This window comes from Chrysemys picta, chromosome 4 (genome assembly GCF_011386835.1).
Source record: "Chrysemys picta bellii isolate R12L10 chromosome 4, ASM1138683v2, whole genome shotgun sequence".
NCBI classification, from domain to species: Eukaryota; Metazoa; Chordata; order Testudines; family Emydidae; genus Chrysemys; species Chrysemys picta.
The window spans coordinates 143,540,554-143,564,528 of record NC_088794.1 but is presented as its reverse complement, the minus strand read 5'-3'; the positions used below and the strand labels follow the sequence as shown (position 1 = coordinate 143,564,528).

At 47.9% G+C, this 23,975-nt stretch overlaps 1 protein-coding gene and 1 long non-coding RNA gene across 6 annotated transcripts; one reads left to right on the top strand and one right to left on the bottom strand.

Annotated features, from left to right (window-relative positions):
* Nucleotides 1-1,857: 1,857 nt before the first annotated feature.
* Nucleotides 1,858-22,405, bottom strand: LOC101946075 (potassium channel subfamily K member 16-like). 3 transcript variants are annotated; one of them, XM_065593820.1, is made up of 6 exons: nt 21,795-22,405; nt 18,302-18,422; nt 14,174-14,340; nt 12,551-12,655; nt 11,371-11,539; nt 1,858-5,588 (listed from the first exon to the last, which is right to left on the bottom strand). In XM_065593820.1, the coding sequence occupies exons 1-6, from the start codon at nt 21,987-21,989 to the stop codon at nt 5,263-5,265; spliced, it is 1,083 nt and encodes a 360-aa protein (XP_065449892.1). In that variant the 5' UTR covers nt 21,990-22,405; the 3' UTR covers nt 1,858-5,262. The 3 variants fall into 3 exon arrangements, with proteins under 3 accessions (XP_065449892.1, XP_042701118.2, XP_065449893.1); XM_065593821.1 differs by lacking the exon at nt 1,858-5,588 and adding an exon at nt 9,886-10,509; XM_042845184.2 differs by lacking the exon at nt 12,551-12,655.
* LOC112059506 (uncharacterized) lies at nt 8,910-16,528 on the top strand. 3 transcript variants are annotated; one of them, XR_010600820.1, is made up of 3 exons: nt 8,919-8,993; nt 12,173-12,283; nt 12,488-16,528. It is a non-coding gene; the product is annotated as an uncharacterized LOC112059506 (long non-coding RNA). The 3 variants fall into 3 exon arrangements; XR_010600821.1 differs by lacking the exon at nt 12,173-12,283 and adding an exon at nt 11,439-11,519; XR_010600819.1 differs by lacking the exon at nt 12,173-12,283 and having other exon boundaries at nt 8,910-8,993.
* Nucleotides 22,406-23,975: the final 1,570 nt, after the last annotated feature.

Here is a 23,975-nt window from a genome sequence, read left to right as displayed (position 1 = left end):
ACCCCTGGCTCTTTGGAGTGTGAGGTTGCATTAGGAAAGAACACATTGTGGGTTTTAGCCCACGAAAGCTTATGCCCAAATAAATATGTTAGTCTCTAAGGTGCCACAAGTACGCCTGTTCTTTTTACTGATACAGACTAACACGGCGGTCACTCTCAGCGGTTTCACTGCTTTAAACAGTCCTTCCATTCCACGTGAAAATAAATCCTCAGAAATGAACGGGCTATTAATTGAATGAGACCTCATGAGATCCCCAAACAATCCCCGGTTTGTCTGCCATGTACTAATTACAATTGATCAAAGTGCAGGTCTGGGTCTCTCGGGAGGAAGATTTATTAAACAAAACATGGTGGCTGCTTCCAAAATGGGCAGGGAACTGTATTGTCTGGACTGTTTGTTCATTTCCAAGGGCACGTATTATACACTGCGTTTGTATTAGCGCACAGCAAAGACTTGGTGGGCAGGTGGGAATTGTAATTGCAGCGTAGGGTCAATGCCGTGACACCTTGTTGCCCTGATAATATTGTTCGTGATCATTCTCCTAGGGCATTGCTGGAACTGATTTCACGGATGGGGAAGTAGCTGGCCAGCCTTAGAAATGTTTCCCTTTGAAACTGAGCAGCGGTGGGAGAGCTGGAAATTGCATGGGAGGCTTGCCTATGAAACTTGGATTCTATCAGCTGTGTTGGGGCATCGGGTTGATAAGGAGATTTTTGAACTGTTCTTTGCCACCACTGCAGCCAGCAGAGGTCCCTCGGTGGAGAAACCACTTTCCTGGTCCCCTGGGGAACTCCTGCTGCCTCGCACGATTGTTTTTTAGGATGGATTTGCTTCCTGCTTTCTGGGCTTTGGGCAGGTGGGTCCCTTCAGTAGAAGCGGCTTTAATAGTGGAATCTGGATTGCATTTGTTTAATTGCAGGACTGTTTCAAAAAGCCTGAGGCACTGAGGCGAAGCCTTGTTCTAGTTTTGATTTTGAGTGAGATTTGCAGTCAGAAGGAAATATTGCAAGACTCCAAGGGCTATTTTTCGTGATCCACTTGATTCCTGAACAGCAGTAGGATGGATGGGTCTGTTACCCAACTGCAATGTAGGGGTTAGGTCCTCCCATCTCCCACGGGCTTTACAAGAATGAAATCCATTAATGTCTGTGAGGGGATGAGGGCAATATAACTTACCTGGATAGAAACAGGGAAGAGAGGTCATTTCCTGATGATAAAGGTACTGTGGGACTAGCAACACACAGCCACAAGAGGGTGCAAGGGGGGAGGATGAAATATCGAGAGGTAGCTCAAAGAAGCCACAGTACAGCCCTACAGTGCCTTATGAGACCTACATTTTTCTGAGATTTGTTGTAATTTCCTTTGAGAAATTCTTATTAAGCCCACAGCAATCTTTTGGTTACATAGCATCCTGAGCAAGCCAGGATTTGGGGGAAACCAATGATAAGAAGAGAGGAATAAACATTCAGTGGTGTCATCTAAATAAACATGGCCTGACGGAGGAAGGATGGTCTATTGGTTAGAGTGCCCACCTGGGACTCAGGAGATCCAGGTTCAATTCTCTGCTCTGTTACGGGCTTCTTGAGTGACTTCTGGCAAGTCACTTAATCTCTCTGTGCATCAGTTCCCCATCTGTAAAATGGGGCTAATAGCAATGATGTTCATAAGTATATAGCCTGATTAACCCAGCCACATTGGCAATGTTCCACATAGGAAAGACTGGGGAAAATAGAGCAGAGAGATGTGGAGAAAGTAATTTTATATATGTGTATATATGTGTATATATATATATATATATATTTAAAAAAAAACCTAGTAAACATACCATATCTGAGGTACCTTTTTTATGTCATCCAAGGTTCTGAGGGTAGTTCTTTCTCTAATACATAGCACAGACTTCCCATTAGACATGCAAAAATATTTTTTTAATTTCAGTCATACTTGCGGGCTAAATAGTGATTTAATTTATTGGGTGGAGGGACGTTCGGGAGGAGAGACAAACTCCATTTGTAGCGTAGCCTACCCACAGTTTTTGAACCAGTAACATTACTTAGGTTAGGGGTGTGATTTTTTTTTTTTAATTGACATGGTCACATTGTACAAGCCCTAGTGTGGACACAGTAATACAGTACTAGTATAAGGGTGTCTTGTACAGGTAGAGCTCATAACCCATACAACTGCATCTGCACTGGGGTGGGGGTTCCCCACTGCTTTAACTTGACCGCTATTGTTAAAGTGGCACAACTCCTATGTGTGGAACAAGCCTGTTCTTAGGGTACGGCTGCACTACAGAGGCTATGCCGGCATAACTATGTTGCCGTAGTAATGCTGGCATAACCCCATCATACAGATGCAGCCTCACCAACAGAAGGGATTTTTTGATCAGAGTAGGGACGCCGCCTCCCCCATACGATGGTAGCTAGGTTGACGGAAGCATTCTCCCATTACATAGCTGTGTCTACACTGGGTGTTGGGTTGGCATTGCTACATCAGTCAGGGTGTGGGGGGGGTGTTGTACGTACCTGACCAATGTTGCCCTAATTTTTAAGTGTCGACCAGGCCTTATGGAAGACAAAAACCCAGTTCAAGACTCCCAAAAGCCTGAAGTTCCTGAGGCCCTGCCCATCCCCTGTACCCAGGGGATGTGTTGCTTAAATGAACAAAAACTGCCCAAAGTTTTGTTTCTGTTGATGAGTGCTTTGAACCCATGAAGTTCAACTAGTTGTGAAATTCCCTGAAATGGGCTCTCCTGACTCCTGGCTTTGGCTGTGTTGTGTGATTTGGAGGGTTTTTCTTTTAAACCGGCAGAGTCACACTGATTCTACCGAGTGGGCTGAACTCTGCTGTCAGTCACAGCCTCTGGGCTGAGCTGTACATGTCAAACTCCACATTCCCCCTTCAACCCCAGTGGAACTCCCATGAGCTCACGGAGGTGTTTGCACAAAGAGCAAGGGTGAAAAGTCTTTGTGCAGTAAGTAAACCCTCAGTATTTCACTGTCTCATTCAGCATCACTTTTTATACCTCTGCTGTTTCTGCCCTTTGTATCTCTTTCCTCCCCATCCTCTTTTCTCTCTCTCCTCTGTTTGCCTTAATGCACAGGGAAGAAAGGAGCAGTTTCTTCCTTGCAGCTATTCCCACCCATCCATCTTCTAGAAGCTTGACTCCTCCCCCTTCCCCTTTTCAGCTGCAAAAACACACCTTAATTAAATAGTTAATGTTGACATCATAACAGTCATCATTAGCTCAACAAATAATGAAATGCATAGATTATAAAGCCAAAGGAGACCTTGTGATCATCTAGTCTGACCTTCTCTATAACACAGCTTGTAGGACTCCCCTGAATTATTTCCTATTTGAACAAGAGCATCTTTAAAAAAAAAAAAAAAAACTTCCAAACCTAAAATTGCCAGTGATGAAGAATCTACCACAAACCTTGGTGAGTTGTTCCAGTGGTTGACTACCATCACTGTTAAAAACTTGTACACTATTTTTTCTTCTTCTTTTATGCCGCTTTTCCTGGTGAGGGTCACGGTGGCAGCATGGAGAGTAGGGAGGACTAGACCTCCTTTTCCTCCGCAACAGGTTCCAGCTCCTCCTGGGGGATTCCTCCCCCCCCCCCCCCCAGCATTCCCAGGCCAGCCAGGAGATATAATTCCTCCAGTGTGTCCTGCGTCGGCCTCAGGGCCTCCGCCCAGTGGGACATGCCCGCTATAGTTCCAACGGAAGCCTCCCGGGGGCATCCTTATCAGATGCCCGAACCACCTCAACTAGTTCCTCTCGATCCGGAGGATCGTCTTTTTGGGCTGGGCCCGGCCAGGTTACATGGGTAGCCTGAACACCAGACGCTCGCCTGACACCTCCCCCAGAGGTAGATCCCATTATTCCTAGTCCAGGCAAGGTTTGCATGGTCATTTTTGGGCTTTCATGAGGGTCTTGAGGTGGATCATTTTTAGTCTGGAACCTCCCCCAACCTATTCACCTTGGGTGACCCTACCAGGTGCACTAGGCTCCAGGCGGCATAGCCCTGGGGTTCATCTGAACATGCAAGCCCCTCCACCACAACATGGTAACACTCCTCAGAGAGGAATGGCCCCCTATTTCTAGTCTGAATTTGTCTAGCTTCAACTTTAAGCCATTGGATCTTGTTATACCTTTGTCTGCTAGATCGAAGAGCCCTCTGTTATCAAATTCCCATGCTCCGTATCAATACTTATGGACTGTGATCACCATCCCTTAATAATTCTCTTTGTTAAGCTAAGCCGATAGACTCAAGGAGCTCAATCATTAAAGAACTGGAAGACAGGCCTTCTAATCAGTCTGGTGGCTCTTCTCAATGAGGGCAGGTTAGGGAGTCCAGACTCCACCAAGCCAGTGTTTTCACTGTTATCTTGCAGGCTTAAGAAGACCAGGCTGCATCCTATAGACTCAGATCAAATTTGGAAGGTTCTCCTGGCAACCACGAGGGGCGGAAATGCCAATGTTTTGAAATTGAAGTTTAGGTTCTGCAGAACCTAAACAAGTCAGGTAGGCCCATCCGGCATGCATGGTGCTTGACAACGCCTCCATTTCAAACAGCAGCATTTCCTCGTGAAAAGCCGCCCACTTCCTTTTACAGTAAGAAACTGAATCAAATCAGTGGTGATGTACTCAATAAGCCAGAATTGTAAAGCCTTCCTAAAGGGCCGGGAGGAGGAACTGCACCCAGCTTTGCCTCAGACAGGTAGAATAATCCATTTTCAAACAGGACCAACACCTTTTCTAATTCTGCTCATATCACGTTCTCTTACCCCAGTGATTTGCTCCTTATGTGACTTTCGATCTTGTCACTCATTTTTTAAAGCCAGACAGCTCATTATGGCATTTTGGTTCATACCTGCAGCCACTGAAATCGAGCCATTTGTGATCTTTATCCAAAGGCGCTACATCAGCTAGCAGTGATTCAAAGAAGCTAGAGAATGTTTGACACTTGGGACAGGCAGAACTTTGCAAACTGTGTGTTGGGGGAGGGAACCATGATGTAAATCATGTCATCATGGGTCTGCTGCAGATAAAACAGCTGGGAGAGCAATTTTAGCATCACTGTTACCCCTGGTTTGTATCACCTTTGAGCTAGAGTGTAGGGAAAGTCACATCTCCGTGTGGGATGCGAGAGAAATGATATTTCCAAAGGACTTTCCCCTCTCGGTCTAGTTCTTACAATACTGGCTCAGTGTAATCTGCAATAAACAACTCTGATCCCAGTGGGTTATTATCATATTTTTCTATAAGGAAAAAATAGTTTCCATTTGTTTTGCATCTCCAAGATGTGCTGCTAGAGACACTGTCTTCTGTGCATCTCCTCCAGAACCCAGTAATGATGGTTCTTCTGCAGAAACAAAACTAACGGGATGATATCTTTTTCGGTTTTCCTCATTGTCTTTACCTGCCTTTCCCCTTTTGTGAAGATCCTGGGCAATTTTTTTTTCAGTGTCTTCCAATAACGTTGTCAATAAATTAAACAGAAGAGCAATCCAGGCCAGGCCAAAGATAATCCAAATGGCCACCAAAGATCGGTAATAGGAAGGATAATTCTTGTCAGGCTGTTTACCTGAATACAAGGAGAAAAAATAAAGGAGAATCAATTAAGAAATTGAATTCAATTTGCCTGAGTACAATTGGTTGAGCTAGTGTGTTGGTCAGAATATTTCACGTTGAATACTTTGAAAAGGACACTAACATGTAGTGTGTTGCTTCATCTTTCCAAAGGGAATGCAACTAGGCTACATTTTCCACTGGAGAAATGCTTTATTCGATTGGGGTGTGGGAACTAACATAGGCAAACCCAATAATTTGTAGTGATATACAACAATGTAACCATATTATATTAGTATTAAGATGTTCCAGGATATGTTTTAGTAGCAAGCACAAGGACAGAGTACAATGGAGGAGTGTAGCTGAAATGTACCATGTCTACCAACGTATACCACCTTCATAGACTTACCTAGCAAAGGGTGATTGTGAGCTAATAAATAGCTGTCACAAACAGCAGACGACCTTGCATGTATAGGAGAAACCTACAATTCATACGTTACTTCCTACAGGCTGCAGGGCCTACTCCATTAAAATAGAATGAAATGCATTGAAAGCAACTGATGAAAACTCTCTGCCACGTACCGAAAACCGAAGGCACAACTTTCCGGATTTGAAACCACTGGATTGATGTGTATTTCACGCAGTCCAAACCTTTTAACATCACTGGGAGTTCGCCACCTGCTGTTCTACACAGGTCATTTAGTGTGGCTACTCAGACATAAGCAATCCTCCAACAAGGGAAGCTTTGTTCCCACTCTATTTAGTCACATGTAACCTTAATAGTACAATGCAGCCAAGGCGGCTCACTGAAATGTAAACTTCTGCTTGGCTAACGCGTAAGGTCGAAACATCAGCATGGAATCTTCAGAATAACAGGCCTCGACGCTAAGTGTAACTGCACTGTGTGCATTTACATTGTGTGAATCCCAAACCGTGGCACACAAAACTCTGCTGTTTTGCTACATTTTTGTAGCAAAATTAAAGGGGGTGGATTTGGGTCGGGGTTTGAGTATCTGTGACACTCTGCACCCCATATTCACCATAGTGATATGATTATTATATAACTGATGCATCTTGTACAAGATATGGCATGTGAGGTGTCTATGGGGAAGTTATGGTTTGCTGAATATGATTATCCTATTTGTATGAATGTATCATTTTTGTATCTGCAGTTATCAATATTGACTATGTATTTGTATTTCCAATGTGCTTGCACTTGGGTAACCCACACAAAGCTTTATGTACAGTCTGCCAGCACACTGGGAATAGCCTATTCAAGTTGAATGGCCCATCAACAAAGGCAATGGGGAAAGCTTATCTTCGCCTGATGAACTGTCCTGGGGACGCTTCAGTCAGCCTATGGATAATAGCTACCATGACTCACCGAAGCCTGCCCGGGCATTTGACTAGATCACGTGATCCTGGACTCCATTTTGGTACCTGTATTTTTCCACAAACTAGACTGGGAACTTGGCATGGAACAAAGTGGTTCCCACCATATGGAAGAAGCTATAAAAGGGGGATGTGACATCACCAATTTGCTTCACTTTCTACACAAGAGAACACTTGGAAACACCTGAGGAAAAAGACTGAGCTGGGGGAAGTGCTGGTCCCAGACAGGAAAGAAGGAAGTCTGTCTGTGTATGAGGACTGTGGACTGTTTATACTATCTAACAGGGTGAGACACTGCTTATTTCAAATCCTATCTAGTATATTAGGCTTAGATTGAGTTTCTGTTTATTTCCTAGGTAATCTACTTTGATCTGTTTGCTATCACTTAAAATCTATCTTTCTGTAGTTAATAAATCTGTTTTATATTTTATCTAAAACAGTGTGGTTTGAGTGACATGCTTGGGGGGAAAAGCTTAACTCGGGAATGAGAGTCGGTGCACATCCACTTTCCTTTGTAGAAATGGGAGACTGGGTAATAAATCCATACTGGTCAGGCTTTTAACCAGGGCAGGATGGTACAGCTCCAGGGTCCTAGGCTGGGGAGCTGGGGGTATTTTGGCTGAAGCCTCTCTCTTGTTAGTTAATGAATGGCTCTGGGAGCATTCATTCAATCTAGTTGGGTGTGGGGCTCCACATGCTGTTGTGCTGAGTGATAACAGTGCCTGGAGGGGTTTGCTGCTTGTCACTAGTCAGGCATTGTGAGAGACAGCCCAGGCTGGAGAGTTCAGAGGGCAAAATGGTACCCCAGTTCCAGGTTGCACCCTGGAGGGCTTTGCAGCTTGTCACAATGTGTGTGAGAGGGAACCCAGATTGGCAAGACAGATGGTTCAGCAGTACCCCAGTTCCAGGTTGCACCCTGGGAGGCCTGTCGCAATATCTATTTATCTTTTCTCTGGGACAAATATGGCCCCGCAGACATGTGACAAAGAAAACAGGAGAAACGTGCAAACATTTCTGCCTTTCTGTTCTTGTCCCAGGTCCTAAGTAGCTTTTCAGTTATGGCCCTGACGGCTGCCTGAAAACGTTGTTTAGAAGGGAAGTGTAGCTCTGAGTATTGGGATTTACATTGAGGATCATTTGTCATGGATAATCCCATGTGGGTGGAATGAAGAGAGTATGAGTAGCCCCTGGAGTGGAGGCCTGTATGGGTGTGGAGGAGCCCTAACCTTCATGAAACTGGGGAGGGGCAGGATGAAGGGAACCTGGACAGGATTCTGCATCAGCTGGAAACCATAGAGCTCTGTGCAGGTTTCTTCTGCCCAAGCCCGCAGAGATTTTGTAGATGGGAGAGAAATGGGCCAGGGAGGTGTATGTATGGGGCCACAGATCTAACAGCCATTTCCCTTGTTTTCTGGATGTAGAGAAGTTGGCATAGGAGCTGTAAGAGCAGCTGTAAGGCTGGGAAGACTCTCTTTCCTCGGTGGGCCCAGTAACTCAGGATGTGAGCCGGGGACAGGACTTGGGCTGTGGACTGTATTAACAAAACCAATTGGAATCGCTGCTCCAAGGCAGTTGTGTAGCTCAAGAGGTATAAAATCCCACTATGTGGCAAGCCACCGTAAGACCTATGCACCACTTTATTGCTCAACATTTGGCTTAGGTGGTGCTTTGACCTAAATGTGGCCCTCTGCATAGGGGGAATTTTATATAGGTGATACTTCCCGGGTAAGATTTTAAATGAACGAATGTGATCCAAACTCACGCACTAGGCAACTTATTTATGGCCTATCTCCCTTCACAGAGAAGGCATTATCTTGCTGCTGTGATATAACAGTTGCATAATGCTTTTTACCCAGTAAGATTGCTGCATGCAAATGAGCTCAAGCAAATTATTTTCCAATTGGCTATTTCACATCTGGCCATGTAAAGTAGTGCGAATCCATTCATTGTCTAAAAATAACACCAAGAACACTGGGTCCTGTGGCACCTTTAAGACTAACAGAAGTATTGGGAGCATAAGCTTTCGTGGGTAAGAAGGGTTTGGGGTGCACGAGGGGGCGCTGGGCTGGGGCAGGGGGTTGGGGTGGGGGAGGGCATGAGGGCTCTGGCTGGGGATGCAGGCTCTAGGGTGGGGCCAGAAATGAGGGGTTCAGGGTGTGGAAGAGGGCTCAAGGCTGGGGCAGGGGGTTGGGGTGCAGGGTGGGGTGAGGGCTCCAGCTGGGCATGTGGGCTCTGGGATGGAGCTGGAGATGAGTATTTGGGGTATAGGAGGAGGCTCAGGGCCAGGGCAGGGGGTTGGGGGTGGGGGGTGCAAGCTCTGGGAGGGAGTTTGGGTGTGGGAGGGGACTCTGGGCTGGGGTTGGGGTGCAGGGTGGGTTGAGGGCTCCAACTGGGGGTGCAGGCTCTGGGGTAGGGCCAGAGTTGAGGGGTTTGGAATGCAGGATGAGGATTAGGGGTGGGGCAGGGGGTTGGGGTGGGAGGGTATAGGGTACAGGCTCTGAGAGGGGGTTTGGGTGTGGGAGGAGGCTCAGGGCTGGGGCAGAGGGTTGGGGTGTGGGAGGGGTCTCTGCGGCCCCTAGTTGCACAACCAATGGGAGCTGCGGAGTCAGCACTTGAGGTCGGGACAGCGCATGGAGCCAACCTGCGCCTAGGGGCCGCAGAGACGTGGCGGCCACTTCCAGGAGCTGCATAGAGCCAGGGCAGGGAGGGAGCCTGCCTTAGCCTGGGCCCCTGCTGTGCTGCCGACCGGACTTTTAACAGCCCAGTCAGCTGTGCCAACCGGAGCCACCACGGTTCATTTTCAACTGGGCTTTCCGGTCAAAAACCAAATGCCTGGCAACCCTAGATGTTGTTCTTCTGGCCGTAATTTGCTCCAGTTATTTTAAAGTACCCATTTCATTTGGACCGGGGCAGATGTCACAGTTAGTTCCGTTGCTGCCTCTGTCTCTTAGCCCTTTATCTTGTGAGGTGCAGAATATTCTCAACCTCACACTGACTTTGATGTTCCAATCAGAATTCTCTCTCTCTTCCTCTCCCTCTCTTTTGGGGGACAGGGGGAAATTAGGGACTTGTGAAAGAAGCTGGATTGTCAGCCCCAGAGACAGGAGTTTATTTACTCACAAAAGAGGTAGAATACAGGCAATGTCAGTGCAAGTTTCCCCACACCATTCTGCCAACACACCTTAGCCCTGACCTGGAGGAAGTCCTCACAATGGGTGAGAAGGAAAGATAGCCAGTCTCCATGCCGTTCCGTTCTTGGCCTTTCTGCTGAATTTAAGCATACCGGCAGAGGTGATCTTTTTGTGCTGTGAATGGCCTGTCCACTGACAACTGGAGCGAGACCTCCAAACTCACTGCACTTAAGCCACTGATCTTCTAGAACCAATGCAAATGCTGTTTCCTTGTCATTTCTCTGTGGAGAGGAAATTCTGGTTGCCAGCATGTTACCGGACACACACTGTGGAGGAATCTGTTCACTTTGACAAGATTTGATCATTTCTGCTGACAGTGGTTTGGATTCTGGAGTTCTCTTGTGCGGGGTCTCTCTAGGGGTTCATTCCAAAAGCAAATGGAGAGAGGATATTTTGGTGAGAAATACCTGAAGGTGTTTTAGAATGATTTTGCTTAGCTAGGCTGTGTTTTATAGGGTTTAACTTCAGGAGAACTTTTGAACTCCCACATGTGTGATGTCCAGGAGGGTCTAATGACGCATAGGGGATCACGGGAGTTAATTTCTATGGGGAGTCATGTTAGTGGAGGTATAGGTCTCTACCCCAGGATAAGTTTTCTGCTCACTCTTCATTAAAGACTGAAGCTGTAAAGAACGTTGCTTAAAAATTAGGTATTTTAAAACAAGCCCTGATTATTTCTTCACTGAATAAACCACAAGAATCAGATACACACGTGAGATTTTGTAGTTGGGACACCTCCAAGTCTCCTCTCTTACTTCCCAACTTCCTGCCCCTCAAACCATTGCATCTTTTTGTTCTATGTATAAAGCACCACGTTTCATAGTGTCTAGGCATTTGGGTACTCTGAGCTGTTCTGGGCTGCCCCCAGGAAACCGGTCATTCCTCCGAGAATTACAAAAGCTAGAGCTGGGAAAGACCATTGAATGCAGCATTGCTTCCTAGTGTACATTCACTTGTACTTTGTCCCGGATAGTTCAGTGGTTTGAGCATTGGCTTGCTAAAGCTAGGGTTGTGAGTTCAATCCTTGAGGGGGCCATTTAGGGATCTGTGGTAAAAATCTGTCTGGGGATTGGTCCTGTTTTGAGCAGGGGGTTGGACTAGATGACCTCCTGAGGTCCCTTCCAACCCTGATATTCTATGATTCTATCTCCTTTTAGTCACTACAGTGGTAATTCTACCACCTTTTAATTCAGAGAGAAGTACTATTATCCTTACCTACTACGTAATCTCCAAAGCCAATGGTGCTCAGGGTGATAAATGCAAAATAAACTCCTTCACTGTAGGACCAGCCCTCCACCACCTGGAAGACAAGTGATGGCAGACACAGGAACACTAGAATGCCCATCACCAGGAAGAAGAGAAGGGTCAGAAACTTGATCTTCTTCTGAAAAATAAACCAACAGAAATTGCAGTCCACTCGGACACATGAGGAAATCCTACACAACATGAGTATTTTGGATGAATAGCTGGACAGGAACTCCTCCCAGGCCTGCAGGAGTTAAAGGTTGACACGGCCACACAAAAGGACTATATTTCCCATGAGGCACCATGGCCTCACTCCTTGGTGAGGAGAGGTCACCTATTATAGCCATCACATAGCCACGATGCATCATGGGAGATGAAGTCCAGCCCCAGAGATGAATGAGAGCATGAAACACTTGAACTACAACTCCCATGAGGCACCTTGCTGCCTTTTTTAGAATCAAAATGTTTATTTTCAGCCAAAATATTTCAGATTTAGTTGGATTCTGGGTGTTCAGTTGTTTGACCAAAAAAATTTAAATTTTCCTTGGAAAATTTCCAACCAGTCCAAATAACTGTCACTAAGGCCCAGACCCTGGACTGTGCGGCGCTGGCTTTCCATTGGAGGAGCACCCCGAGGCTGGGGGAATTTCCAGTGGTGGAGAGACAGCGCAGCAGCTCCTGCACCATCCTTTCTCCTTGCAGTCAAGAATGGGGGGCCTGGCTGGGGCAAGGGTTTGGTATATGCTAAAATTTCTCTCTTTTTTTTTTAAAGCGAGAAAGAGTCCTGTGGCACCTTATAGACTAACAGACGTATTGGAGCATAAGCTTTGGTGGATGAATACCCACTTCGTCAGATGCATGTGGTGGAAATTTCCAGGGGCAGGTATAAATATGCAGGCAAGGATCAGTCTGGAGATAATGAGGTTATTTCAATCAGGGAGGATGAGGCCCTCTTCTAGCAGCTGAGGTGTGAACACCAAGGGAGGAGAAACTGCTTTTGTAGTGGGCTAGCCATTCACAGTCTTTGTTTAATCCTGAGCTGATGGTGTCAAATTTGCAAATCTGTCTCTTTTTTTTTTTTTTGTAGGTATGCAATTTACAAGTAGAAATTGGGTTAAAGGAAAGGAAACTGGACAACCATGGTACCCACGCTGGAGCGGGCTGGGTGAGCTGTATACACCCCAGATCCCTTGTTGGTGCAATCCTTCCATTCCACGCCTGTGGAATTTTGGCAGGCCTGGGGAGGGAGATTTACCTGTTTGAAGGATGAAAGGAAATGGCTTTAGCGCTGATACTGCTTTTTATGGGAGAACTCAGATTACTCAGCAGCCCCAGAAGAATAACTCCCACCACCTCAAAAGCAGTGGGGAGAGCATTAGGAGCTGCTAGAGACTCTGCGTATGTCTACACTGCAGCTGGGATCGTGCCCCCTTGTGGTAGCGGAGCTTGCGCTAACATGCTAAAATCACTGGGCTGGCCACCTGAGCTCTGACTCAGGGGGTAGGGCAGGCTTGAGCCCGGGCGGCTAGCCTGAGCCTCCACCGGTGCCACAACCTCCATGCAGCTCTTTTTAGTGCGCTAGTGTGAGCCCTGCTAGCACAAGCCTGTCTACCTGGGGTGGAAGGCTCGCGCCCGGCTGCAATGTAGACCTATCCTCTGGGGCACAATCAGCCTTGAGAGCCCTTGCCTCCAACTCCAAGAGACCCATCCCCATCTTTCAACACATTGACTAGAATGGCCTTCTGCTGGTGGGCTGTTTGTTCTTTGTCTCTGACCCCGTGGAGCGTTGGAGAGTGGGCGGCTGGCTCGTGGTGTGACAGCAGGCAGTTTAGGCCATTAGGATACAGGAGGAGAGGGGTTCGGTAGCTTGTAGGTGTGTGTAGCGGGGTGGTCACCCTGCTCTGGTCAGGAAGGGGTTAAAAACAGCCCTGGGAAAGGGCTGCCCCGGGGAGCCAATCAGGAGTGGGTTTGAGGTGGCCAATCAGGGCCGGACTGGGCCAGTATAAGAAGGGCTCAGGGAGGAGCTGGGAGAGTCTCACTCCAGCCTTGGAGTGGGAAGGACCTAAGTGCCTGGCAGCACAGGGTACCTGAAGCAGAGCAGAGCAGTGCTGGGGAAGGGAAGGGAAGGGAAGGGAAGGGAAGAGGAGCTGGGGAGTTCCAGCCTGGCAAATCCCCAGGCTGAGGCCTTGGGAAAGGCCCAAGCAGGTACTGGGGCTACAGAGGTGCAGCCCGGGAATAGACAGAGGCAGCTGGTCCGATCCCTTTGCCAATGATGTGTGGCCATTATAGACTGCAGTCTGCCCCATTGAGAGGCGGCTAGATGATGACTGGCAATAGCCACTGAGGCAAGGTGGGCTTAGGGGGTTGGGGGTTCCCCTGAGAGGGGAGACCTGAGTGTGGGGGTGCTGTGGTGGGCAGAAGCCCAAGGTGAGGGACATGGGCCTGAGGCAGGAGAGACACTAGCCAGCAGGAGGCGCTCCAAGTGCTGGAAAGAGCTAATTCCCAGATTGACCAGCAGGAGGCGCTGTGCCGGTGAGTCAGCAACCTTGCTACAGTGTGGAAGATATTTTGCATATATGTCTATTTCCCCACAACCTTGTCTCATCTCTTTAGAGTATAAAATCTTTAGAGCAGGGACTCTCTCTTCATATGCATTTGTACAGCACCTAACACCGCTTGGGTGCATAAGTAACATAGAAAGTAACTGAGATATATCTGGAAGAAAACCTAAAGCCAGCATATAAACAATCATTGAGAGAATGAAACTGATTACCTTTTTCATTCCCTTCTGATACAGCCATCTCCCAAGCCTTTCACACAGCAGAGAAAGCATCTTACTGACCCGGTGCAGGAAAACGATAGTCAAAGGGATTCCAAATGAAGCATAAAAAACACAGAAGATCTGGCCAGCAACCGTTTTAGGACACTGGGTGCCATAGCCTATTGAAAGACAAAAAGGCAACAGGGAGCATTCCAGTGAGGCTTCCCCTTAGAGCTTGAGCTTCTAATCCGGTTGCACATATAGACACATTCAGACGTGTCCCCGTAGGCACCGACTTCCCCTTCTTCCCATGGGTGGTCGACCCTCCCCCCCCAGCCCCGCCCTCACTCCACCCCTTCCATGAGGCCCCACACCTCCCCCCTCATTCCAACCCCTTCCCCAAAGTCCCCACCCCAACTCCACCCCCTCCCTGCCCCTATTCAACTCCTTCCCCCAAATCCCCACCCCGGCCATGCCTCTTCCCTGCCTCCTCCCCTGAGTGCGCCACGTTCCTGCTCCTCGCCCCACTCCCGGAGCATGCTAACACCAAACAGCTGTTTGGTGGTGTCCTGGTGGGAAACGCTGGGAGGTAGGCAGAGGAGCGGGGATGCGGTGTGTTCAGTGGGAGAGGGGAGCTTGGCTGCCGGTGGGTGCAGAGCACCCACTAATTTTTCCCTGTGGGTGCTCCAGCCTCGTTGCATTCACGGAGTTGGCGCTTATGCATGTCCCACTTCTTGCTTTTATGCCAACACAGCTTTAGCACATCACGAGCATTCCTAGTGCTCCGTAGTCAGACTCACTCTCTTTCCAATCAAAGCAGAGAGACTGATTAAATGATACATTCTGCATATTTTTAGGGTTCGGAGAGTGCTGTGTTTGGCTCCAGCCTGGCCTTCATTTGAACTACATTATAATCTGAAAGCAATGTACAAAAACACATTATCCACTGCTACAAGTATGCAAGTAGATACAACATGGAAAGAAAGAAACCAGAAGTTAGGGGATCTGGAAGATGTCAAGGCTGGAGTTTGGACTGTTTGCTGCTCAAGGATCAGATAAGCCCCATTCCTGAATCTTAACTCCCATCTAATTTCTTCTCCCTCAGGGACCACTGCACTAAGAAACCCACTGACAGCTTTGGAATATGTGGAGTTGGCATCACACATGGAAAAATCCTGTGCCTTCTCTTAATTTAGTGACTCTAAAATTTGCAATCCCACAACTTCCCTCTTATTTTAATGGCTCCAGGAATGCCAACTCTTTAACAGTTGTACATAATATAGTATCACCTTATAAGAATGCCCTTCATCCCAAGGGATTGTAAATGTGCCATGATAGGTGTCACTTCACCCACCACTGAAATGCAGCCACCTCTTATAGCCACAGAGATCAATTACATAGGCAGAAAGTGGAATTTGGCCAGGACTCCGGGGCTAATATCCCTCTGCAAAAGATCCTTAATGGTTATAAATGGGCAGGACTTTAGCCTTAAGTTTCATTAGAAAGATGGGATATTCCAGCATCACAGGCCTTCCCCCCCACCCCCGCCTTAGTATAAGGCTGACAGACTCTGGTCAGCAGGATCGAACCTGCGGCTGCTGGAGCTTAGTGCATGAGCCTCTACCGCATGAGCTAAAAGTCAAGTGGCTCTTAGCTAAGGCTGTAGAGCAGACTTATTTTCTCTCTCTCTCTCGGTGGTCTCGGTGCCACTAGCTGGGACAGAACAGAACACCACACCCAGGTGGTGTGTGGGTTACAATAGCACCATACTAAAGAACTGGATCAAGTACGAAGCGGAGGGAAGCATGCCACCTATTGAATGTACAGCCCCACATTCTGTAGCACAGTGGGTTTTCCTTGGGAGAAAGGGACAGGGACTGACTGTGCTCAGCTTGTGAGATGTGATGAACCGTAGCCTGGAATGGAATGGGCTGCTGGGAATAAACACACACTATTTAACAAAAACAAGCGAGCGACACCTGGGATCAAAGGTATTCCTGGTGTTCCACTGACGTCACCGAGAATGCAGCAACATTCTAATGGTGACGAATGGACAAACGTATCCATGGTTAAAACCCAGCTAACTCGGACCCAATGAGCTATGGCCTGAGCAGCTTAGTTAAACTGGTACAATCCCTCTAATGTAGACACCTTCATGCTGATATAACTGTATGTCTACACTAGAAACGCTACAGCGGTGCAGGGCCATACAGGAAGGGGAATAAGCTCTGCAAGTGAAAGGCATTGTTATACCAGTATAAGTGCATCCACACAAGGGTTTGTACTGCTATAACTACATCTGTTAAAAAAAAAACCACACACCTTCCTGACATGGTTATACCAGTACGAAATCGATGGGTAGAGCAGGCCTTTAAAAATAAAGAATTTATTTACACCAGGGTTAAATTTGCCATCAGGTGTTTTTAAAGTGGAGCAACACCTGAAAAATGAGACAATGGCTGCATAACTCTAAGAATTTACTGTTGCGTGTCTCCTCCCCCGTAGCCATTCAGCTGCTGCAAGGTGTGTGTCATATAGGGATAGTCCCAGGCTTTGTTCATGTCCTCAGTGTGTCAGTGTTCCTGAGAAGTGGCGCTATCCCAGCACAAGTCAATCGTGGCCTGATAATACAATGGTCCTATTTAGGGGGGAAAGAAAATAAGACAGTGCCCTAGTTCACTGGCCTTTAGCCCATGGGAGCTTACACTATCTCTGCCTGCGTTACCAGATGGTAGTTGCATTCTCCGTTTGGATGAGACAGAGCTATTTGTCTTCATCTCACTGCACTTTTGGCCTCTCTCATCCAGATCAAACACTTTCTTAGTGAGGATGTAAATATCGGTTAAAAAAGTAAACTGGTTAAACTATTACAATTATGTCGTTTAACTGGTTAACTGTTAACCAAGGTCACTCCAGCCGGCCTAGCACGGCTGGGGCTGGGGTCCCTCCAGCCAGCCAGCGGAGGGCAGCTGGGGCTGGGGTCCCTGCAGCTGGCTGGCGCTGGGGCCGCTCTGGCCTGGCTGAGGCTGGGGTCCCACTGGCTGGCTGGCCTAGTGTGGCCAGTGCTGGAGTCCCTCTAGCTGACCGGCATGGCCGGGGTCCCTTCTGCTAGCCCAGTGTGGCTGGGGCTGTAGCCCCTCCGGCCAGGTTAATGGTTAAGGTTGGTTAACGGTAAGCCTAATGCTTCCCCCGGTTAATCGTTTAACCTTTTACATCCCTACTTCCTAGTTAAGCACTGAGCAGGCCTCTGTCTCTTGCTGCCTGTGATATCCTGGGTCATGAGATGGTTTTACCAGGTTGATGGAGACCTCTAGGCCACACACGACTTTGGACACTCTTTGGTTTTTGCCTCCAAGTCCAGCAGCCTCAATTTCTGTTAGCTTTAAGGACAGCACTGTGCTTGAATTGGCCGTGATGGTATTCACCTTGTCCCTCCCCCATCTTTCCTCCTGGCAGCAGTGAAAATTGCGGGTATGCTGGTGCAGTATGTACTATAGTAATGGCCTTCTACAGCCCAGCTGCATTCAGTTGTTCCCTATCATTCTTTGTTGCCTTGCAGCTGCCTTGGATAAGATTTACAGTTTGTTTGACCTAGGAATGAAAACCAGGGAAAGTCAAGTCCATCTTCAACCCATGACTGGCGGCTGAGCCAAGGTTTTAACAGATGATTCTATGGCTAGAAAGGAACAGATAGAGAGGGAAGGGGAGGTTGAGCTGTAAAAGGCTGTTGTCACGTTACCAACTAAAATAATACTGTGAACGATGAATCGTGCAGCTGTAAGGCCTCATGGCCAAGTCAGTTGCTGCTTCTCATCCTGGCCCAGGAAAAGCAGTAAATTCATAGCCATGGCTCCCAAGGCCATGATAATCTATCGTGATCATCTGCCTCTATAGCACAGCCCAGAGAACTTCCCCCAAATAAGCCCTAGAGCAGAGCTTTTAGAAAAACATCCAGTTTTGATCTTAAAATTGTCACTGATGGAGAATCCACCGCCACCCTGGGTAAATTGTTCCAATGGTTAATTACTCTCACTGTTAAAAACGTATGCTTTATTTCCTGACTGAATTTGTCTGAAGCACAGTCATTTAGGGCGATAATAACTATATTTGGCAGAGGGGAGAAAAAAGCACCAAACCTACCTATTGTGGATACCACTGCACCCACAAAGAAGAAGGAGTTACTGAAATCCCAGTTGCTGACTTCAGTCTGTGATTCGTTTCCTACTGGATATACTCCTCTCTGCACAGCGTCAGTCAGGTTCTGCGAGCAAAACCAAAGTTTGAAATGAACACTTCCCCATTCTCACGGTCCATTGTGATAAAACAGAGGAATCAGCTCGCCACGGCCCCTTTCCTGTGAGTATCCATAGATCACATGTTATGCAAAGTTATAGGCAAACTCGGCTGCCAGTCCTACTAGCACTCCTGCTTCCAAGAAGGCTACCAGCTCACCAGCAGCCAATCAGCATTTCAGATAGTGCCATGTGCTTACCTGATCATTTAGATGGGAGCTGGAATGGGCCCTATGAGAGATCACTTGGGCTTTTTAGAACGAAGTTTACCGCCACTGACCTAGCATTATAGTGTTTAGCCTAAATTATTTGCATCAGAAACGCAGAATCATGAAAAAGGCTTGTATAGGTTAAAGCAATTCAGCCTGCTGCATTTTTACATTACTGCCTTGTTATTTTCCATCCTTGGTCTCTTTGGCTGGTTCTTCCTCCTGGTGTCCCGTAGCTGGGACCTGGCAGTTTGGGAGATACGGTTCTCCATGGTGCAACTGTAAGGAACACTCCCCAACACCTGAATCATTCCTTGGCATTCTCTAACTTTATTTTAGGAAGTTAAAGGGGAAAAAAATCGATGCCCTGCTAGCTGTATATTTTCCCTCCCTTCCAGATTCTAACAGTTCAGTACTCATTAGGGACTGTAGCTAGTCTGCCAAAAGAAATGGAGACAGCAATTGTTAAAACCATAGGGTGATGCCCATTATGGTTCAAGGCTCACCCGTGCTTTGGAAACCTTGTTGACTTTTACACTAGAAAAATTAAGGGAGGGAATTTATCATATGGGATTTCTCCTGAACATGAGTTTTTTTTCATGTGCTCTCCCAGGTTTACATTGTACTTATTCTTTGTAAATAACTTGCCTGCAAACATACTCTATTGTGTGAAGATAAATTTGAACACTGTGAATCCTTTAAGTGTACAGCCAGGTTTTCAAACACCTAATCATTTCAAACGAAACAACATGTAACGCGAAATCCTCACTTTGGGCCTGTAAAATATCCTGGGCCAATGCAAAACAACACAGGTAGATGAAAAATATACTGACCCCAATTTTCTCATCCAGCTGAGATGCTGCCAGTGCAGGACCAGAAATAAAAGTAGCTTTATGCCATGTTTGTGGATCCCTGATCATGGCCCCAGCTTGTGGCCAATTCAACCCTTGGCAACAGGGCTTTGGAGCGGAGCCCGGAGCTGGAGCATGGAGCAGCTCCGGAGCAGTGGAGCTGCAGGTTTTTGCCTGGAGCTGGAGCGGAGCCAGAGCACAGCTCCAAAGCCCTGCTTGGTGAAACTTAGAGCAGCCTCAAAACTGCTCTAAGTTATGCCTAGCTGCCAGTGGCCCAAAAGGGCAGTTCCAGCAATCCAGGAGCCAGAGCAAACTCTCTGGCCTTGCTCCTCTCATCCAGCCACAATTCTATGCTAGGAAGTGCAGAGCTGTTCTGCTAGGCCTATATCATTTAGAGATTCCCATTTTGCACAGAGAATCTGAAGGAGAACTAAGCCAGCTTTATGGCTGCTGTGCACCACCAGAATGAAATAAAACCATTGCATCATCAGGGAGACTCAGGGCCAGTCTGTTAAATTCTGTGCACTGTTCTATCCAAACAGTCCCACTGAACTCAGTTATGTGCAGACGTGGATGTGAGAGCAGAATATGGAAATTGTATCTCTTGCTCATTCAGAAATACTGAGGAAGGAAAAGGTTCTCCTAGTCATAAAGTAACAACAATAATATACTTTATTCTTAGGGCATCCATACAAACAGAAAGCCAGTAGCCTCTGTATTCATGCAAATCAATATACACCACTCTTCAAACGTATTGTGGCAATCCCCTACCCTACAAAGCAACAGAAAGACTCAAATTAATTCCTACTTTGACATACGTGAGCTTACATCAGGGATACATTGGGCTCTGTATGATATCCACTTAGAAAACTATTATTTTAAGGCAAAGAGCCAGATTCTGCTTTTTTACCCCCATGTAAATCCAGAGGAACGCCATTGACTTAGGTGAAACGTATCTAGATGTACAGTGGTGTAATCGCAATCAGAGACTAGCCCAAAACGTGTCGTACTATCCCGTTATTAATTGTTCTCCATGTCCGCTGAAGGTAGGACAAGAAGGAATGGGAAGGAATCTGCAGCGAGGGAGTTTTAGGTTAGGTATTAGGGAAAACTTTCTAGCTGTAAGGATGGTTAAGTACTGGAATAGGCTTCCCATGGAGGCTGTGGAATCCCTGTCATTGGAGGTTTTTTTGAAGAACAGGTTGGACAAACCCCTGGCAGGGATGGTCTAAGAGATTTAGTTGGTCTTGCCTCAGCACAGGGGGATAGCTGAGAGATGATCTCTTGAGGGCCCGAAAAGCTCCAGCCCTACATTTCTATGGTTCTGTGAATATCCCCCCACCCACCAAACGCACACATGATACTTTCAAAGATGAGTTTTCTGACACCTTCAGTCTTTCTCTGTTCTAATGCTAAGTGATGTGCGTATTTTAAGATAAAGCTTAAACAAAAGCTTCCTCCAGCTCTGCCTGCCCTTAGCAACCCGAGGAAGCAGGGCTGGACAACTTGCACGATGACTGATTTGATACAGACACAAGCCTAGATACATTCCAGAGATGAGACTGGCCAAGGCTAGACACAAGATGGAATAAATTGCACCAGAATGATCTCACACCATGGCTTCGCTCCCCTGTCCCCGAGAGTCAGGAATGGCAGAGATGTTTTTTATTTGTCGTCTTGTTTTTGAACCTTTAAGGGGTCACATTTTTTGGCTTTTCTTCCCAAGCCTGGAGGGCTAGAAATTTACATTTTTATTTCAGATGAAAGCTGAGATGCTCATGTAATCACATGACTCCAGGAGCTGGGGAATTGAGAAATGGCACGGGATTCATGATAAAATTGTGTGAGTTGGTGATGCGGTATGGTGCTTCTGTGAAAGATTTTGGGGGGAGCAGCAGCAGCAGAATTTAGGGATCCAGCCTGGGGCTGGGAGCCCAGCTTTTTGTGCATGGCAGCGTGCCCGGGAGTGGGTGGGAACAGGCCCATGTAAGAATGGCGTCAGAGAAGCCACTGTTATGCAGGTGCCCCAGTCCTTCTGGGGACTGGAGCAGCTGCTGCTCGGGCCAGCTGCCCAGTGTCTGGTCTGTCTACTCAGACTGTACATTGGGCTTAGGATTCACCCATCAGTGGTTAAATGAAATCTCCCCAATGGATGCACAAAAAAAGACACAACACTCATTACCTGCATGTGGCACAGAAAACACTATGTAAGTGAAAACCAGGTTGGTTGCACGTGAAGGCTAGAGAGGCCACCATCCCACACTGCCGCAGCATCCCTTACCTTCACAAACTGCTCAACATCTGCCACAGTGAGGTGGGCAAAGTTCTGCAGGAACGCCTCCTTCATTTGGATTACTGCCCTTTTCTGTTCTATCTCGGTATTCTTCTCCAGAGCCCAGAATACGATCGCACCCAAGAGTAGGTAGGTGGCGTAGCTGATCACCAGCAAACCGGTGTGGATTTTGTCAGTGCACATGGTACTCTGCAGGCAAATGTGAGGGAGGATGGGGAATGGTCTCTATTTGCACATAACTCTCTAATGTAAACTTACCATACACCAGAGCCAGGGAGTACGGGCCCCGCCCAGCAGCTATGGTTTCCCTGGGGATCACACACAGACACAGACAGCAAGCTCTTGATACCATTTAGGGGGAGAGAAAATCTCCAGCTCCCTTGGTGTAGTGCTTGTCTGCAGTCTGTGAAACTTTGCCTTGCTGAGTTCTCAGAAAGTGAGTCAGAGTGCAGGAAGCAGACTGGCTGGATGCCACCTCCTTCTGCTGAAATGGTGCTGGGGGTGGGGTGGAAGGCATGGAGAGGAAAGGGAGCAGGTGAAAACAATACCCACAATAATAGATCAATATGTTGAACCTCATGGTAATTGTCTTTGTTCTTATTGAGGCTACAAGGTTCTCACTCCACATATTTTGGTGAGCTGTTGATCAAAACACTGCAGCACAAGCCTGATTTTCCACACACCCAGGCCCTGTAGCCAAAGGGAGATGCTTGGCGATGGGGAAGCCTGAATGTGGGACATGGCATAACGCTGGCTGTCAGGAGAAGCTCGCCCCAACTGTCTGAAGTCAAGCAGAGCTCAAATCCCCTGCCAGGCAGTCTCTTTGTAACGATCTTCGATCACTTGCTCTGAGCGGGGAAAAGAAGGTAGGGCCTTCATCCCCAAAAGGACACGGTTCTGCCACATGAGCTAAATCAGGTATTCCTTTCATTGGGAGCAGTCACCGGCTGTTTTTGTCTGTGGTCCAGCTGTTGGAGGGGGACATGACATGCACTTTGCCCGTGTGTTACATATTGGGACCCACCCTACATTCACACAGTGCTCCTGGCCATCTCCTCATATGTTTCCTAGGAGAACCAGCACGTAACAGAGTCAACATCAACTGGCTGAGTGGAATCTCAGTCAGGCCTCCTCAGGAATTATGCCCACAAGCCCAATCTCCAGCACTTCCCTAGCTACGCAGCTTTGCCAGCAGGAGGTGACTACATCAGTGACCTCACAGAGGCCTGGGGCAGGCGAACAGCCCCAACAAGGGGGGTGAAGGAGGCAGTAGCCCTGTCCCCAGAGCAGTGGGCTTCCTGGAATGCCACAGATGGCCCTGCCGCTCTGTGTGTCTTGTTCACTGTAGTGAGGTGGTGTGGTTCCCCGCCGCCCCGGAGAGGGACAAGCCCTTCCGGACACCGGAGTGGGTGGAGCTAGCAAGCTCTGAGCCCGCCCTCAGAGGGTCAGGCGGTGCCCCGGAAGTATAAAGGCTCAACCCCAGAACTCACTGGGAAGACAGCCGCCAGGGAGGCCAGATGTCTCCGGCCTAGCCTGCGATTGGGAAGTCCCCATGGCCCATGGTGCACCCAGGGACTGGCCCAACCTGCCCTGCGCCCGCTACCCGGAGGAGTTGCCTGGCCTGCCCTGCCCCACGCCCGCTACTCGGAGGAGTTGCCAGTAGGGTGACCAGATGTCCCGATTTTATAGGGACAGTCCCGATTTTTGGGTCTTTTTCTTATAGGCTCCTATTACCCCCACCCACTATCCTGATTTTTCACACTTGCTGTTTGGTCACCCTAGTTGCCGGGCCTGCCCCACGCCCGCTACCCTGAAGAACCCATGATGCTGGACCCCCCCAGAGGACACCACCGCGACCCAGGTACCACAAGAGGGGGTGTCTGGAAGTAGCCCGGGGGCAGCCGATCCTACTGTGGCTGCAGCACTGCCAGAGGCCATGTCAGTGTGTTGCGGCTGGGATCCCCACTGACTCAGCAGTGGGTCTTCGGCCGCTGCTAGGGCCCCGGGCTGGGACGCAGTGGAGTGGGAGGGCCTGTGTTCCCCTGCCACCCACCTCGCGGATGGCAGTCTCCCCCTCTCCCAGGCCCTTTGGAGGCTTGGGCCTACTGTTTAAACTACTACTGCTCAGACCTTGCCTGAGCGCCTGACTCATTGTTGCCCTGCCCTGAC

Coding starts and splice junctions, on each gene's coding strand:
- LOC101946075 (XM_065593820.1), bottom strand. CDS start 21,989: ATGTGCACTGACAAAATCCACACCGGTTTGCTGGTGATCAGCTACGCC. Junction 12,656..14,173: donor ATCAGAAGGGAATGAAAAAG/GTAATCAGTTTC, acceptor TCCTTCAAACAG/GTAAATCTCCCTCCCCAGGC. Junction 5,589..11,370: donor CTTTGGAGATTACGTAGTAG/GTAAGGATAATA, acceptor CCTTGTATTCAG/GTAAACAGCCTGACAAGAAT.